The 18,675-nt window shown below is 34.1% G+C and overlaps 1 protein-coding gene across 1 annotated transcript in view; it reads left to right on the top strand.

The window, feature by feature from the left end:
- LOC128986132 (ankyrin-1-like) overlaps positions 1 to 18,675 on the top strand; it is a 49,557-nt gene that overhangs the window by 19,534 nt on the left and 11,348 nt on the right. Inside the window, exons 6-17 of the mRNA XM_054406292.1 lie at positions 1,805 to 1,898; positions 3,154 to 3,362; positions 7,047 to 7,208; positions 7,965 to 8,069; positions 8,711 to 8,974; positions 9,192 to 9,298; positions 9,824 to 10,070; positions 10,864 to 11,070; positions 11,171 to 11,218; positions 14,089 to 14,244; positions 14,672 to 14,869; positions 18,291 to 18,497. Of these exons, the coding sequence (XP_054262267.1) occupies positions 1,805 to 1,898; positions 3,154 to 3,362; positions 7,047 to 7,208; positions 7,965 to 8,069; positions 8,711 to 8,974; positions 9,192 to 9,298; positions 9,824 to 10,070; positions 10,864 to 11,070; positions 11,171 to 11,218; positions 14,089 to 14,244; positions 14,672 to 14,869; positions 18,291 to 18,497 (2,004 nt within the window). The remainder of the gene's footprint in view (positions 1 to 1,804; positions 1,899 to 3,153; positions 3,363 to 7,046; positions 7,209 to 7,964; positions 8,070 to 8,710; positions 8,975 to 9,191; positions 9,299 to 9,823; positions 10,071 to 10,863; positions 11,071 to 11,170; positions 11,219 to 14,088; positions 14,245 to 14,671; positions 14,870 to 18,290; positions 18,498 to 18,675) is intronic.

Raw genomic sequence — 18,675 nt, forward strand, 5'->3', positions numbered from 1 at the left:
GTTATATTTATGGGTTTTAGCAGATTTTATACAGTTAGGATAATCGATTTGTATGTTTTTAGGATCCTTTGCACCAGGATGTAAGTTTTTACTTAAAATGGTTGTATTTTACCACTTACACAATTTGTGACATCACACAATTCACACTTCTCACATTTTGACCAATCAACATATGAAACACACACAATGCTATAAATGTTTTTTACTCTACAAATATTTTTATTTTTGTCAGTTTTCTCACAAAACGTCAGACTTGTCTGTCTCTTCTATTTCTGTCCGCTATTTTCAAACTTTTAGTTACATTACTATTATAAAACAAAGATTTTGGATAGGATAAGTTATTTACTACAGTTAGCATAGTGAAATTAACATTTTTCTTTAAACCTTTTGCATATTAAAATTCATTGTAGTAGTCCCCGAACTGTAATAATGACTATTACCTATTGGTTTTATATTAACTGTAGTCAGTTCCAAATTGTAAGTTTCGTCAATTTTATATGTTTCGTTGAGCTGCCTTTTTCAAGCATACAGTCGAGGAATGTACATAAAAAACCTTGTACAGCTTAGTTGTTGGTTTACGCTCATGACACTTAACACATGACTTCAGAACGAGAAGCTATACAAGGGGATTTTTTAATGTACATTCCTCGACTGTATGCTTGAAAATGGAAGCTTGTCAAACATATTGCATTGAAGAAAGTTACAATTTGGAACTGACAACAGGTAATATAAAACCAATATTAGTCTTTTGCAAAGCTGAATTTATATTTGTTATTCAAACTATTATTCTGGTAATTATTTTACAATTTACTAAAAACAAGTAAAATTCTTTTAAATTATTTTATTTCCATTAGACTTTTTAAAGAAAATATATTATAAAATCATCCATCCATATTTTTAGTTATATTCACATTCACTTTTGCCTCCTCGTTCAACAACTTAATGATAACTATCTACTATAGGCCGCATACAATATGGAGTAGCCTATGTCACAAAACATGTACAATAACCATCAATAACTAAATATCAATGTACTCGTATGTAAACGAATTAATATAAAAAATTTCAATTTTGTTTTATATTTTGTTGAGGTTTGTTAATGAGGTGTCTGCTATTGCTTACCACAACTAATGAGTTTGCTAAATAAATAATCATTAATACTTTAACGTTCAGAAGGGAATGATTTTGAGAAATGCCAAACTTAAAATTAATCATAACTAAAAAACATAAATAAGAAAAATTTAAGGAAAGTCCTAAATATATTGGAATTAAATTCATGCATTCCCTCCCCAGCAGTATTAAAAACGAAAGTAGCGTAAATAAATTCAAAAATAAACTTAAAAAAAAAACTCAAAAATTTTGAACATTGTAACAAAAAAACTGTATGACTAAGCAATTAGGGAAGCAGGTGAAATCATGTGAAGTAGTTTTAGGTTGATGATACATTCATGTACACTTGTTTTGTATGTATTGAATAAAGATTTATTGATTGATTGATTGATTGAATTGAAAGGATTTAGGTAAAAAAATGCACAAATTTACAATTTAAATATTAAGTTAAAAAAATTAATCACTAAAATAGGTTACAAATTAAAACCTTTTTATGTTCTGAAAATGTTACTTTCTGTAGATTTAACAGATAGGCTAGCAGATTTATGATAAAAAATGAATATGGAAAAAATCCTAAATAAAACATAGGTAAACATTTTTTATTTAATTTACATATACGCAAACATAGCATGTTCCCTGCAAAGCCTGATGTCAGAGGTCGGATGAACTTGTTTCAATCAGGATTATTTTACAGGACAATTACACCCCTTTGCACATTGCTGTGGAGTCTTGCAAACCGGCAGTTGTGGAGACATTGCTGGGTTATGGGGCTGATGTTCATATAAGAGGTAAGACCCCTTACAGTACATAAGTATGTGGTAACTGTTCCCCAAAGGACCTGGTTTACTAAAAAGAAGAGAACAGTGTAAATTAAATAGTGTTTTTTATCCTAAAGATTTTTTTTATTTGTTAATTAGTAAAGGGTAAGGGATAAGGTTATCCATGTAAATAATACATAAATAATATGACAAGGTTTGTCTGTGAATGTAAATAAATGTAATTTTTAGGAGACATTTTCTTTGTTCTGGGTTTCTGTATTTTTGTGTGTGTTTACTTTGAAAAAGATCTAAATTTATCTCTCATTCCTCCTTAGGACCAGTTAGCCTGGAATTTTGGTTTTATATAATAATGGTTTTTACCCTATAAGAACAGATACTTTTGCAAGAGCGACCCAATTACTATATAACAAGTTGTTATTAATATTTAATTAATAAATATTCAATTACTGAAACTCAGCATAACCGTAAGTCTAAATATGAATGTTTTCCCTGTTCCTCCTTAACATTTCTCATAAGCATTACCTTTTAAACCAGCTCTTTTTGAACATCGGTGTTTCAATAAATGTCCTGGGCTATAGAAACAGCTGGTCTTTACTCCATTCTACACTCATCCATCACTCACATTGGGGACTTTAGGGTTGTATTCAGTAGTATTTTGATCATATTTTGCTCAGTTGTTTACTTATATCATATATTGGTACATAATCTAATATATAAAATTCTCGTGTCACAGTGTTTGTCTGCAAACTCCTCAGTGGCTCTGGAGTTTCCCATGTTAACCTTATGAGAAATGGAATTAATGAATCTTAACAGCTGTTTCAATTAAACAAGTTGGTTCTGTGTTCTATGATGTTCAATAGCATTAAAGTTACAAGGATTACCAACAGGGTGCAGCACTATTATTTCTTTTACATTTATGACAACAGCTAATTTGCAACCCAAAGGTGAGTGAGCATAGCGAACGAACTTCAACCTGGAGGCGAGTTAGCGTAGCGAACGAGCTAACCTGAAGGCAAGTGAGCGCAGCGAACGAGCTCCAACCTAAAGGTGAGTGAGCGTAGCGAACGAGCTCCAACCCAAAGGTGAGTGAGCGTAGCGAACGAATTTCAACCAGGACGTGATTGAGCGATGCGAACGAGATCATCTTGAAAATTAAACGTAACGGTACTTTCTTTCCATCGGTCTGTCTTAGGGGAAACCTATAACTTAGGCGATACGAAGTTCGCCGGGTCAGCTAGTTTACTATAATAATATTCTCGTCCAGGTGGCAAAAACAAGGAGACCCCGTTACACATAGCCTCAAGAGTGAAAGACGGAGAGAAGTGTGGTTTGATGCTGCTCAAGTCAGGAGCTGGACCTAACCTAGCCACAGAAGACGGACAGACTCCCGTACATGTGGCGGCAAGCAACGGAAACCTGGCCACTCTGCTTCTACTCCTGGAGGATGGCGGAGACCCTATGTTTAAATCCAAGGTACATCTTCAGAGCTTTTCTGAACTAGAGAATTACTAGTTTAAAAAAAATGTTTACTATTGGTCTCAGGTATATTTGAAGCAACAAATACATTTTCATTATTTATTTAATGGAAGACTTATACTTTTACTTTTGTTCATATTCTGTCCAAGAGTGTCAACCATTTTATAATACTGGATTCTGGAGTTAATCCTGCCAAAGTCCATAACTACCTGTTTTATCCCTCATGAAACTCTGCATGTGTTCAATAAAAGTCTCTTGTAGTGTAAGGTTTTTAACTTAAAAACAAACAAGATTTTATTGAATCAATCACACTTTGACTTATACTTTCTAAAGTGACACACATTCTTAACAGAACCTAAGTTTCTAAATTGACCCTAAATAGTTTTGGTTCTGTGTAGAAGCTGGGTACGAAGGAAATCTCAAATTTGCTAGTTCATTGATTGAAAAAACTGGAAATCAATTGTTCAGCAACTAGCTAAGAACGTGTGCTTTTAATTTTTAAAACACTCTTTGTTTTAATTCACTAAGAGAAGTAGTAGTGCAATGTCAACAAAATTCTCTCCATCAATCGTTACTAATAATCATAGATGAAGTGAGCAGTGAGCCACTAGAATCATTGTATAGTTAATTTTGTTTTTATGAATTTAAATTCCTTTATAAAATCGGCCTGGTTGGCCTGGGAGCAAGAGGTTAAATAACCTTATTTTATAAAATAAGGTTATTGGACCTCTTGTATATTATTTGATATGTAATCCGGAAGGAAACACACAAAATGAAGAGGTTTTAGGTTTGTTGGGGGCGCAAGAACGAGAAAAATTCCCCTGCAAAGGATGGGGGAAAGGGGTGCAAGTATATCTTGGTATATCTTGGACGTAACAGAACTAGAGGTCCAAAAAGGAATAAATGAAATAAGCTCAAAAGCAAAGGGAAACGATGGTATAAATATTTTCATGATTAAATCAATGAGTCCGTACTGTCTTGCAGCAATTATTTGATAAACCAGTCACTAGCTACAGGATACTTCCCAGATGCTTGGAAAGAAAGTATTGTGAGCCCACTGCCTAAAACTAAGCATCCGACGAATGTTAAAGATCTAAGACCTATATCAGTACTGCTAACATTATCAAAGGTTCTAGAGAAAATTGTAGTCAAACAGATTTCAGAATTTATCGAAAAAGAAAGCATTTTACCAAAACAACAATCAGGTTTCAGGAAACAATATAGCACTTGCACTTCGCTTCTAAATTTGTATAGTGATCTCTTAGAAACAAAAGATAATAGTAAATGTAGTTCTTTGATCATGTTGGATTACTCTCTGGTTTGATTCATTATCTCATACATTGTTGTTAGCCAAACTACACTATTTCGGATTTAATAACACAGGATTAAAATGGGTCGAATCTTACCTCAAAAACAGAACTCAGGTAACAAAAATCATCGGTAAAATCATCCCCCCTGTCAAAAGAAAGAGGAATTCCCCAATGAACATGCTTGGGTCCAATATTCTACAATATATACACTGCTGACATCACAAAAATTGTAAAAACGTGCAATTTACATTTGTATGCTGATGATTGCCAGATACACCTGTCCTATGTTACCTAAAACCTTTGATATAATTAATAATGAGCTGAATGCTATATCTGTCTGGTCAAAGAGCCATGGATTGAAACTGAACAACGATAAATGTTCAGTTGTCCATATTGCACCCCGACATGTATTAAACGAAATTAGGCAAGACATGGTCAGTAAAGTTAAAATAAATGGGACAGCCATCAATATGCGAGAAACTAAAAACGCTAGGAGTAATTCTTGACGAAGACCTGACGCTAACAGACCATGTAAACCTCATGTGTCAGCGAACCCTTGGCCGGCTGCGGAGTCTAAATAGATTGAAAGGAATTTTACCTGAGAACGCCGAAATAAAACTAGTAAGGGCCTTGGTATTGTCAGTTTTTGATTATTGTCTTCCAGCATATGGAAATAGCATTACAAAAGGCGACCTAAATAAAATCCAACGACTACAAAATGCATCACTTAGATTTATTTATAATTGCACGAGAAGAGATCACATAACTCCTTACAGAAACGCTGCAAACATTATGCAAGTTAAAGATAATTGAATATACCTAACCTGCAGCCTGATACGTAAAGCTATAGAGCACGGCCAGCCTGAGTACCTGTGTGAGAAACTTCTCTCTCGCCGAGATGTCTCTGTCTGCAGCACGAGACAGGACAAGTTGTTGCACTTTCCTAGAGTCAGACATGAAGTGGGGAGGCGTGCCTTCTCATACTTCGGCCCTACCATGTATAATGCTCTCCCCTGATCAAGTAATAAGGGCCAACTCTTTGAACACTTTTAAAAAAAGGTTAAAGGAATATTTGTTTGCTAAAAGTAGTTGTCTAAAGTAAATGTATGTTTTTATTGTTAATTGGTCTAGTCCTAGTATTGCAGATTCAGGTTATTTTAAGTAATGTTTGTTATGGATTTTTTATTATTTTAAGATTGTTAAATAGATTGTTGGTATGGATTGTTTTGCATTGTTTTCATAGATTCTTTATATATTGTTTTATAGTTAGTTTTAGTTGATAGTTGATTAGTATTACGCTCCTTTCACACTATACGATTTCGCTCGTACGAGTGTTAATCGTACGGGCAGATGATCGTGGGTCTGTTGCTTTCACACTACACGATTTGTAATCGTACGATTAAAAAATTCTTAACCCCCACTCCACTAGAACAGAGTTCATTGTCATTTCAGTGGAAAGTTTTAAGTAGTATGGATCGCAAGGAAATCATTGCTACTTTGATAATTTATTGGAGAAAAATAAATTTAATAATAGTCGTATTTAAATTTGAGACGTGGGGAAGTGGGGATGTTTAAAACATTATTTCAAGACCTGAGAAATGACGAAGAAAAGTTTTTTTTTAACTATTTTCGGATTTCAAGAGAATCGTTTAAAGCTTTAAGATCAATCACATTCATAATTTTAACTATATAGACAAAACTGTAATTAATAACAAAAACTAAATAATAAAATACAGTATGCACTGCACAGGTAGTTCAACTCAATAATTAAACAATTAAACAACTGTAAACGCAAAATATCTGAAAACTATACGCAACAAACTGCACTTGGGGAGGGCTCCCGCACGACTACAATCGTGTAGTGTGAAAGGGGCCATATGGTCACATGGCCACTAGTAGTAGACACGATTTTTACTCGTGCGGGAGTCGGATACCAACCGTGTGCACCTACGGTCGCTACGCGGGTGAAAATTGTACACGGTTGGTAATCGTATAATGTGAAAGGGGCCATAAGCTCCAATGCGATACAACAAATACGATTAATAACCGCACGAGCGAAATCGTATAGTGTGAAAGGAGCGTTAAGGACAAGAGTTGTTTTGAAAAGCAGAAATATTGTATCTGAAAAACGCTTGCTAAATAAAGACATTATTATTATTATTATTATTATTATTATTATCTTGAGCCCATAACGTACGTGTCACAAACTGCGGGCATGTTTAAAAACTTGTTAAGATTTTGATTTAATTTGGAAAATTTTCATACATTTGCTTACCAAGAAATGGAGAGTAAATTCTTGTTAATAAGTAATATTATTCCTTTTTTGCATAATTTTTTTATTTGTTTTTAACGACAAATACTATGATTTTAGAAGGGAGAGACGCCTCTACATCTAGCATGTGCCAACTGTCACGCTGACATAGCCAAGCATCTCCTAGACTTTGTGAAAGCCAATAACAGTACAGAGGTATCGACTGGGTTTGCAAACACCGTAAATGAAGATGGCGCATCAGCGCTACACTACGCGGGACAGGTAATCATCCAAGTCCATCATCAATGATATATCTTCACATAGAAGTAAGGTACAGAGGAAACATTCAGTGGTACACTATGATAACACACACTTAAGTGGTGTCTAGCACTAGTCGCTGGTGTCTATGTCAACATCCAACACCAACGACCTCGCTCGTCCTCTTGTACTACAGTGCTCATGGTGGAGGAAGACACTGTGCTTTGTGCAATAGGGATTTCTGCACAGTGCTCACTGTTTGGACTTTTCCTAGCTCGTCACAAGTATATATCCAGCACAATATACCAGAGTTGACAGTGTGTGGTCGTCCCATAAGCGTGTTTCCTCTGTACTTTATTTCTCTGTGATAGTTCAAATCTGAAGTCTCTGTAGCGGTACATCAGAACTCTAATGTAACCAAACAAAAGTATGTAAAACAAAGTAGTTAAGACATTAATCTGGACAGTGCCCACACTGCCCATAACTTTATTTTACTAATTGGCCATTGATTTCACTATAGTATTTAACTTTACTACTACTGAACACTTTGTTATAATTAAATATTATATCAACGTTTTAATTTGGACTCTTTGTCAGAGAGAATACAATATAGAGCTCAAGAACTGTGAAGAAAAATCTACTGATATTTTTAAGCTAAGTAGAAACAAAATCAGGATTTTTTTTCATTCAAACAAGTTAATATTTTAACACTTCTCAGTGTGAGAATTCAACTGTTGTTGATTTGTGTTGCTGATGTATATGTCTTTGTTTGCTAACAAGGTGACGAAGGCTGAGATTGCCCACAGAGAGAATCCACTGGAAGATAAGGAAGTTGTGAGATTGCTATTGGAAGCTGGAGGAGATGTTAACATCCAAACACATAAGGTAAATAACATAATCTTTCTTCAAAATGGTATAAGGTTTGATTGAATTTTTGAAAAATATTGAGAGTTCTCATGGTAATGTACAGAACACATTCAGCGACTAGCTTTGGCAAAAAAAGTGGTGCCAGCCTTTTGAAAGCTCTATTGCAGATTTTAAGGACGTCAAAAGAACATTATTCAAAATATTGTAGATGTTTGTTTAATCTTTTTGATAGTCTTCAGGGAAAGATGACAAATTTGAATATGCAGCTACTATAGTCTGAGGATGGTGATACTTAACAAAAACTAGTTAATAGCTACAATCTGAATACTATACGTAGGTTTACACAATTTTAAATCTTCATTCTTATTATAGTTATATTGCTTTCATCATTCTATTATGATTAAAAGGATACAACATAAATTTGAATGGATACCATTTTCAAGCTCAAAAGCCTACCTTCAATCAAAGCAGTCAGAATGAGTTAGCTTTCCATCTGTGAAGAATCCACCCTATGTTGACAAACTATAACTAAAGTTAACTAAAGCTAACAAACTATTCATTAGTACTCTCTGGGCGATGTTCCTTGCTTGATCAGTTTCTCTGTTTCCCAATCCTAAGTGAGGAACTGTAATCCTAATGAAGCTATTCACATGATCCAGATGATGGAGTCAGCCTTCCACTACATCGCAGTGACTGGCAACAACGATACCCTGCTGGAGATGCTGGCCCACATGAGCTCTACGGAGGCTCAGAAGGCTTTGAACAGACAGAATGTGATGGGCTGGACTCCGCTGTTAATAGCTTGTCATCACGGACACACAGATATGGTTAACACTCTGCTGGCCAATCACGCTAGAGTGGACGTGTTCGATATTGAGGGGAGGTCTGCGCTGCATCTTGCTGCAGAACAGGGCTACCAACAGGTATGTATAGATTTCTAATTTCAACCTTAAAAAGGTTTTTGATTTAAGAGGTTGGCAGTCTCCTGAACCACATATTTTCTTATTCTTGTAAATCACAATCTTTATTTGAATGCAACAGTACAAGCCTGAACTCTACTGATAAATTTAATTGGTGGTACGAGCCACGAACGGAATCCTTTGAAAAAATATTTTTGTAACAAGATCATGATTGTCGCAGGTCTGTGACGCTTTACTGACCAACAAAGCTTTCATCAACAGCAAGTCCAGAGTTGGAAGAACGGCTCTACACTTGGCAGCCATGAAGGGATTTGCAAACCTCTGCAAGTATGTATTTGGTGCTTTAAAACCAAAATACTAGAAATATAATCATTGATAAGCTCGTAACTTGACCGAAACAACTTGTAAGCATTTCATACACATCCGCAAAAGATAGTGTAAGATTTGTAACCACAAAATCTCTCACTATCTGATTTTTCCTATTCAATATTCATTTATTTCTGAAACTATTCAATATGTGAACTGTATATTCGTTTGGTATTGGTGCAGTTTCATTTAAAATTTTTGAAAATATCCATATGTGAAGTTTCATGTTGATAAGCGCTTTTTCCTAAGATAAAATAAAATCAAATATTTGTATTCATTTAATGAGGGTGAAGGTGTTGCTCTATGCCCCTTTGTAGCCCTCAGAGTACTGTTAAAATGATGAAATATTGAAGAGAATTTTCATCCTAAAAAGTGAGGTTTCATAGGACCCTCTATTACAATGTGGTGATAACGCTCATTAAAAAAAATTAACTGAATTATTCTCCGATTCTGTGAAATATTTATGATATCTAATACAATATCCAGGTTCCTGATCCAAGACCACAACGCCATGATAGATGTGTTGACACTCCGCAAGCAGACGCCTCTACACCTTGCAGCTGCGGCTGGTCAGCTGGAAGTCTGTCGCCTGCTGCTGGAGCTTGGTGCCTCCATAGACGCTACAGACGACCAGGGACAGAAGCCTATACATGTGGCTGCACAGAACAACTTTCCTGAGGTCGCCCAACTATTCCTTCAACAGCATCCTAGCTTGGTGATGGCCAGCACTAAGGCAAGAACAAAAAATGTAGTTTATGGTAGCTACCAAAGTTTACTTTTGGGTTTAAAAATGATCCATGATCCATGGGTTTCACAGTACAGTACTTCAATGATTGGAAGTTCTGTGCTTACAGTTTAGTTCCTTATTGCATATTAAAATATTTTGGTTCAACAGGTTCCAGAAATAGTTTCAGTGTTACTTCAAATCCACTTGTATTGAGAACCCTGGGCAACAATTTAGTTTCTTGTTCCATATGAAGATCTCTTTTTTAAGTTCAAGAACGTTAACTGAACTAGTACCGTAGTTGTAAAGGTTCTTAGCTAGAGGCAAAAACTCTAGAAACGATTCAAATTCCACTTTATCAGCGTTAAAAATATTGCATACCTTATTTTACTCACTCTGTATTGTGTAGGATCAAGCTGTTGAAGTATTTTTTTCATAGTAAGTTAATAATGTGTTCCGTTCCTGCAGAATGTTGAGATTTATTTCATCTTCAAAAACAAAATTTTCTGTTGGAGGAAAAAGGATGATGAAAATATAAATTAGTTTGTAGTCATTCACCAAAATTGATTGCATTGTCTATCTATTTTATTGTGTTAATTTTTTTGTTGTATCTATTTTATATTAATATTTTAGAAAAAGGCCAGCAAAAATTGGAGGAGAGTACTATAACATAGTTAATTAGTTAAAAGCAATTGGGAATCAATACACTAATGCATTAACACTGAGTAACTTTTTAAAGTGACTTCTCATCTTGCATCACTTCACTGTATCTAACAAACCTAACTGTCACAATGGCCCTCAGGATGGCAACACATGTGCCCACATAGCAGCCATGCAGGGTTCAGTTCGTGTGATCGAGGAGCTGATGAAGTTTGACCGCACGGGTGTCATATCCGCCCGCAACCGAGTCACAGAGGCGACTCCGCTACAACTGGCAGCCGAGGGCGGACACGCTGATGTGGTCAAAGTGTTGGTGCGAGCTGGAGCTTCCTGTACTGACGAGAATAAGGTAGGTGTTGATCTTGTAATCTATATTTTGATTTTATACATAGTTGGTTGATGCAGCTTACTAGGCCTGGATTTTATCTTACCAATCTTATATTCTGCAGGCCGGATTCACCGCAGTCCATCTTGCAGCACAGAACGGCCACGGCCAAGTTTTAGAAGTTATGAAGTCTTCCCAATCTCTACGTGTTTCTAGTAAAAAGCTCGGAGTCACGGCTCTTCATGTGGCAGCTTACTTTGGCCAAGCAGGTACCTACTTCATCATATTTAACTATATAAGTGAAATAACAATAGTAACTGTGAATTCAGTAATAAAGTAGTTATAAAATATCATTGTAGAGTATTCTGCAATAACCTCCAGAAATTCTGTGCAGTAAACTAACCATTGAATTTAAATTTAAGATTGAAAACAACAAAGGAAATTTCCTCCTGAAATTTTATAAAAATCTATAAGTAATAGTTTTAAAACTTCTTTCAAATGTAATTATTTTTCATATATTTATAAAATCGATATCATTCATCTTTAATTGAATATTTATTTGTTTATCACTGACAGCATCATTGGCCAGGAACTGTTATTAACAGTTTTTTTTTTTGTGAAATACTTAAGGTACAATGTAAATATTTCTCTCTTTTTGTCTCTATATTTATGTACCTATCAAAGTTTATAAGTCACACCAATAATGGTCATAAAGTATAGGTAAACAATATAATAAATTTTTTTAAATTATTACTTTTTAGACCTAACCATTAATGTAATGGTCTTACTATAGGAAAAGTACCTAAGACCTTATCAAATTGCTGACTGATTTCCAAAAATATTTGTAATTATTTTTCAGCTTTCCAGACAGGTATATAGTAAGACATTTGTGATACCTTTTTTATCTTTTTACTTTCTTTCTGTAATTCACACAGTAATGTGTAACATTCTTTGGCTCGTATTTTGATAAACCTTATTAATAAATCTGGCATGCATGCAAGTAACTTTTTTAACAGTATCTAATCACATTAAAAGATGTATTGCATCAAACTCTCAACTTGCTGGTTTGATATAAAATGAGGTAGAAAATTATAATTAATCCAATATTTCCAAACTTGTAAAGTAGTTCTAATGTCCTTACAAACTAACCGCCAATTTATTTAGCATACCAATTTTATGTGTATGTAGTTTATAATTTAAATTATACTTCATGTTAGATAACATTTTGTAGTTTCGATTTTTGTATTTTATCAAATGTCAAAACAATTAAAAGCAATTATAGTGTTTTTATCTTCATGCTCATTCATCCATTTTCTCTCTGTTTTATTTTCATACTTCACTTAAATATCATCTTAATTTTTGTCTATGTTTAACTGCATTGTAATATAATATTATTGATCCCTTTCACATTTATTTTGATGAAACGTCATTTCACAAACAGTAATCAACATGTCTTCTAGTTAAACTTTACTATCTCCTGCACGAATTTCAGTAATTTAACGTAACCTCTTCTTTTATTTGTTTCTTCTTTCCATTTTTCCAAAATCCATTTTTTAAATATTTAATATAAGTATACATAAATCAAAATTTTCACCCACAATTTGCATCTTGTTTCCTGCATTATTGCATTCCATTTTCATTCTTTGTTTAGTTTGGTTGCATTTTTCTTTATCACGCATACACATCAAAATGCCATTACAGAGTATTTTCATAGATAAAACATACTCCCTTAGTAGATTTCTCATCCTTATGGAACAGCTGAAGACAATTATATTGTTAGTTCTGTACGGTTTATGTAGAGGTCGTGTTTTGTTTACAATTTGTTTCCCGTTATTACAGCCATTTAAAACCTCGTTTAGCCAAATAATACGATCTAATCATAAACAATAACTTTTCCACTAGTTATATAACCAAACAGTAAAGCATAAATCAAGAAATTAACCCTAAAATAATAGAAACAAAGTTTCGTCGACACTAGCGCCTTTGTGTCACGTATACATGAACTAGACACGAAAAACGTGCTTCAAAATTTACAATGGAATGAGAAGTCTACTTGTACTATTGTATTTTCAATAGTAGATGGGGAGTGGTTGAAATCCCACCCATCAGAAATTACTAATTAAGCTATATGCCATAACTCGGTAATTCAAAGAGACTGATAATTATAGGTCTATAGACAAAAACCCTGAAAAGAAAAGGTACTTCGCAAATGGGGTGAAAACACTGTTCTATCCTCGAAGTAAACTTTGAGGCGCTTTTTTTATTAGTTTATGAATGAAACTGTGTTGGTAAATATATATAAAATACCTACAAACAACCCTAGTTAAAAACTTCTGAACCTTACGTTGGTTTTTACCACGTCTGTAGTTTTACTATGAGAGTTGCTCTTAGGGGAAGAAATAAAAGTCATAAAAATAAGCACAAATAAAATCATACCTCACTTTTCTTTAAAAGTCTTATTCAAAGAAACATGGCTAAAACCAAAATTTTAAAAGTATATCATTTATATGTGAATGGTAGGCTATTAAACTGACTTGCTTTTAATGTAAGGGATGGTATTTATTCTTTCTTATTATAAGAAAATCGAAAATTTCAAATCGACAAGAATAATATCAGAACACTATATCCTACAAACAGTAAATATTATTATGTTAAAATTCATTGTTGTATTTTTATTTACTACATTAATAAGTGAACCATAATAATTTTGCATACTCGGTAGAGCTCTTTTAGTAAACCATCTCAATATGGTTAACCACCGTAATATCTGTTATAGACCACTCAAGCCATCTAGTACATTAGATAAATCAAATACAATAATTTTAACCACAAATACCTTCTATAAAACTAACATTGATATAACCACAACAATGCTATTGAGGTGGTGCCTCATTTGTGTTCTTTACTAACCAAATAGTTTAACACCTAAGCAGTTTTCTACCAGGCTTACAGCTTCAAATGTTTCAGACAGTAATTTGTTTCATGGTTGCCCCTATAGACACTGTTCGAGAGCTTCTAGCGAGTGTTCCGGCCACAGTCAAGTCAGATCCGCCAACCGGAGCTAGTCTTGTGGGCGAACTGGGCAACGAGTCAGGGATGACTCCATTACACTTTGCCGCATACTCCGGCAACGAGAACGTCGTCAGGCTGCTTCTAAACTCTGTCGGGGTGCAAGTGGACGCAGCCACCTCTGAGAATGTTAGTATCTAGTAGCATAGATTAAACTCTCACCTACATTTCTTATACTTATGAATACACTGACAGTTTTAATTTTAGTTCCATCTGGTTTATGTAGGGTTGTGCTTCTGTTTCTTGTTCTTTCAAAACTATCTTAGCTATATAAAACTATTTAATAAAAAACAATAGATTATCCTTTAGTTTTATAACCTAGTGAGTGAAGTAAAAATCATCAAATTAAAAGCAAATTTTGAGAAAAGATTTTTTTTTACTAGTGTTTAGTGTCACCAACATAAACTACACATAAATAAAATAGGCTTTACCTTTGTCAATCAGCTCTAAAGTTGTAACTGTTGTAATGGTCATTGCAACATCACAATGCCATCATAAAATTTTAAATGAAAGACTGGTTTTACATTACACCTTCAACATGAATGGTTGTTTTCAGGGCTACAACCCGTTGCATTTGGCTTGTTTTGGTGGTCACATCACAGTTGTGGGGCTGCTGTTGAGTAGATCCTCGGATCTTCTACACTCCTCTGATAAGCACGGAAAGACAGGACTCCATGTTGCAGCAACCCATGGCCACTACCAGATGGTGGAGGTGCTGCTGGGACAAGGGGCGGAGATAAATGCTACGGATAAGGTAGGTGTAAAGGAAACAGTTCTTTTGATGTGTACTGTGACACTCTGGGCTCGGATTGCTCAGTATGGGGGGGGGGGTCGATGAATATTATACACAGAGTGTTTATCCTTGATCAATAATTCTTCATGAAAAGGGGCGCCACCTAGTTTTTAAACTTCCTGGGATCCAAACTAGGAAATGTTCCAAGGAAAAGGAAAATTTAAAATAATTTCGAAAAACAAAATACTGAAAGGAATGGCAGAGGCTAAACCCTAAAGTTAATTAATTTAAGTCCTTGGCTAAACACACTTTTCAGCAAAATCTACCAAGTGATACTAATTAATAAAATATTTCAAAAATTGTCTTGATAATATGGCTTAAGATATCTGCTTATCTTTTGCTCAGATAAGAATGTTGATGCAAAATACTCTCTGTCTAATTCCAGAAGTTAAAAGTAGATAATAGGGCAAGTTCAAATAAGATGTTTTAAATAAATGTGGTTTCCAAGTTAAAATTAAAAATTCAAATAAATCTTATAAATCTAAATTCAAATTGTATTCAAAATATTCAAAAATACTATAACTGTTGTATCTAATCAAGATAGGGCACACCAGGTGATCTGAATGACAACTAGAATTTTCAATCACCACAAAATTATTTAATATTGAAGTAAAGAATGATATCTCAATAACAATTGCCCATTAATATTCAATATTCAACATTTGCAAAAGTAAATCCACTGAATTATACCTAACTTATCGGCCGACACTAACTAGTGGCAATAAACATAGAATTCCCACTTAAAACTAATTAGAATAATCCCTGAAAATGTACAAAAGCAATAGCAAGTTAATTTAAATCATCTAAATATATACATATAATACAAAAGAGTGAAAATGAAATTGTCCTATCTGTGGTTTGAGTGCGTTGGTTAAGTCTGCGACGGTTAGGTGGAGCACGGTACACCCACAGGTTGACGAGTGAACACCAATGTCCAGAGAAGTAGTCCAACACGGTAAGTAGATGTCCCAAAAAGGTAGAACTGAACCAGAAACTCAACAGTCTAGCACCGAAGACCACATCAGGGGAGGTAAGGTAGCACCAAGTAATCACTAGGGTCCAAAAATTCCCTGTGCAAAACCCATACACATACTAGTACTCAGGTCTAATAATATAGTAGTCATGTTCCTAGTTAATTTTTGCTGGTAGTATACCATGTCCCAAACATGAATAACTCAACTAATCTTCACTAAATTGAATAAAGTTCACGATTGTTATAAAGTCTCCTTCATTTAGGCATATAAATTTTCACATAACCTAACCTAAACATGATATTTACATACAATGACAAAAGTGAAACGCTAAATATATTTAAATCAGTTCAAGTGAGTTTGAGTTTAAAATATAAGTTAAATTACAAAGTCCATGAGCTATAATTCAAAATATTTATCCAAAATAATGCAATTAGTTCTTGTATGGACCCCTTCACTACTAGAATATGATTCACTCTCTCAATTAGCACCCAAAAATGTATCATAGGTTGCTTTAATTTAAGTTTAGACTCACTAGCTGCTAATATATTCAAATTAGTTCATGTACAATCACGGAGATGATAAACTGTAATGTTAACACTTTCAAAAATTAATAATAACACATCTTACCCTATTAAACATTTAAATACATACTTACACACTTTGACATACATTGGTGAGACTTTGGAACGTTTATGTAAATCTTTACAAAATAATTCACTTTGTTTTACAGTTATTAATTTGCTAAATTAATTCATCATTTTGTCAGACTCAAAATTCACAGATAACATTGAACATTTAATTTAGTTGACTTTTCATTAAAACACATAATAAAACAATATTTTAGATCAAACTATATACAGCACTATTAATAAGAAATTGCAATTGAGCATTTTAAAATGTGGAAACTTCTATAATTAATTGCTTCTAATGTGATTCAGCCATAGTGAGTGTACTGGTCTATGTGAAAATAAAATATGGATTGAGAGTTTTATAAAAATACAACAAGGGCTATATTACAGGAACATGATTATTAAACATTTATATTTACAGTATACTACAACATAATCGTTAACATTTTTAATAAAGAGACAAATTAAAAGATTTTAAGTAATCAGTTACCAGCTTTCATGTTTCATCCTCAAAACAGGTTTTAGTTGGCAAAATTTTCCACTGTTACTAAGAAATAAATTGTACTGATCAAAAATACCATATAATTTGTGAATTCTACATCAACTACAATATTTATCAGACTAAATCACTTTAAAATTAAAGGTAACAATATTAAATAATAATTCTTAAAATATTCCAAAGCCTCCTACACTGCATGTCTAGCCAAGATTTCATCATGAACAAGTTACACTGAAATATATTTTAAAAGTTAAATTTAATAATTCATATGATTTCAAAATCGGTTAAAATCAAATTAAAGTATTTACAACTATTCTCACCTCTGCCAATAAATCCCTAAAGGTGGTCAGGAGGGAAAGAATGATCCAAAGTAGAAAGCTTGCAAATTGCTGACACTTCTTCTAGGCTTGCTGACTCCAAAATGGCTAACTTTTAACTTTAAATCGCATAAACGTCCTCAATTTAGTTCTGGAAATTTCCACACTGTTCCTGCTTCATGTATAACTTCAGTCCAGTTTGCAGGTTTTCTGCTATGAACATGTTTCAAAGGGGGAAGGAGTGGGGCGGACAAAGTTCAACTCAAATCCTGAGTTATGGACTTTCCTTAATGCCTGCAGAACTTTATTTGCAAAACCAATGTTTAAATGTAACAATTGTGGTATCCCTCATGGAAGGAGCTCCTAAAATACCATGAATGTGTTTTATGATCATGGCCAGTGATCATGTTGGGAAACTGTGGCAATTATTAATTTAAATGGTTACAGTACCTACTTAGTTTTAAGTTGCATTACGGAACTAAAACCTTTTATTGTTTAAGCATGGATCAATTAAAAAATCTATTCTATATATTTTCACTACTTTTAGTTTGTTTTTCAACTTGTTATTGTGCATTAATATGTAAAAACTGGTGCCTTAACCTGTGCTTTGTCATAAAAAAAACAGCCAGGATTACCAATGGTAGTAGAATTTGATTCATGTTCTTCTGTCAATGGCATCAATATATACATTTTAAATACAAGCAGAGATATTTAGTTTTACACTATTTTGACTTACTTCATTTGTAAATGAGCTAGACCATTCCCTTACAAAACATGCAAAAATGCTAATGACGTTAAGACCAAAAATAAAATATAGAAGTGGAAGTGACTACTAAAATAAGACATTGCATATCACCTGGATCTGACCAGCCTAGTCTGGTTTATGTACCTAACAAAATACCACTAAGCCACTATACCACTATAAGTTGTTTTTCTCCACACAAAATGTCATGTTGTTACCAGAACGGATGGACGGCGTTGCACTGTGCTGCCCGCGCCGGCTGTTTCGACGTAGTGAGGTTGTTGGTTGAGTCTGGTGCATCTCCCAAGTCAGAGACCAACTACGGGTCTGCGCCAATCTGGTTTGCTGCCTCCGAGGGTCACAATGACGTCCTGGAGTATCTGCTGACCAAGGAACACGACACATACAACCTCATGGAGGATAGAAGGGTGAGTAGCTAATTCTCTTCTCAGTTATTATGTTACTCTGTTATTGTATGGTGTTATTCACTTGGACCGCTAAAGTTAAGTTCTCAAGTTTGGCTATAATTAATTACTACCTAACAGAACTATTTGGTATCCCTCACATCACACTAGAAAACCACATATAATTCTGTATAAATATATT

Source organism: Macrosteles quadrilineatus, unplaced genomic scaffold (genome assembly GCF_028750875.1).
Source record: "Macrosteles quadrilineatus isolate MER2022 unplaced genomic scaffold, UCM_ALF_1.0 Scaffold_2__2_contigs__length_208266976, whole genome shotgun sequence".
Classification (NCBI taxonomy): domain Eukaryota; kingdom Metazoa; phylum Arthropoda; class Insecta; order Hemiptera; family Cicadellidae; genus Macrosteles; species Macrosteles quadrilineatus.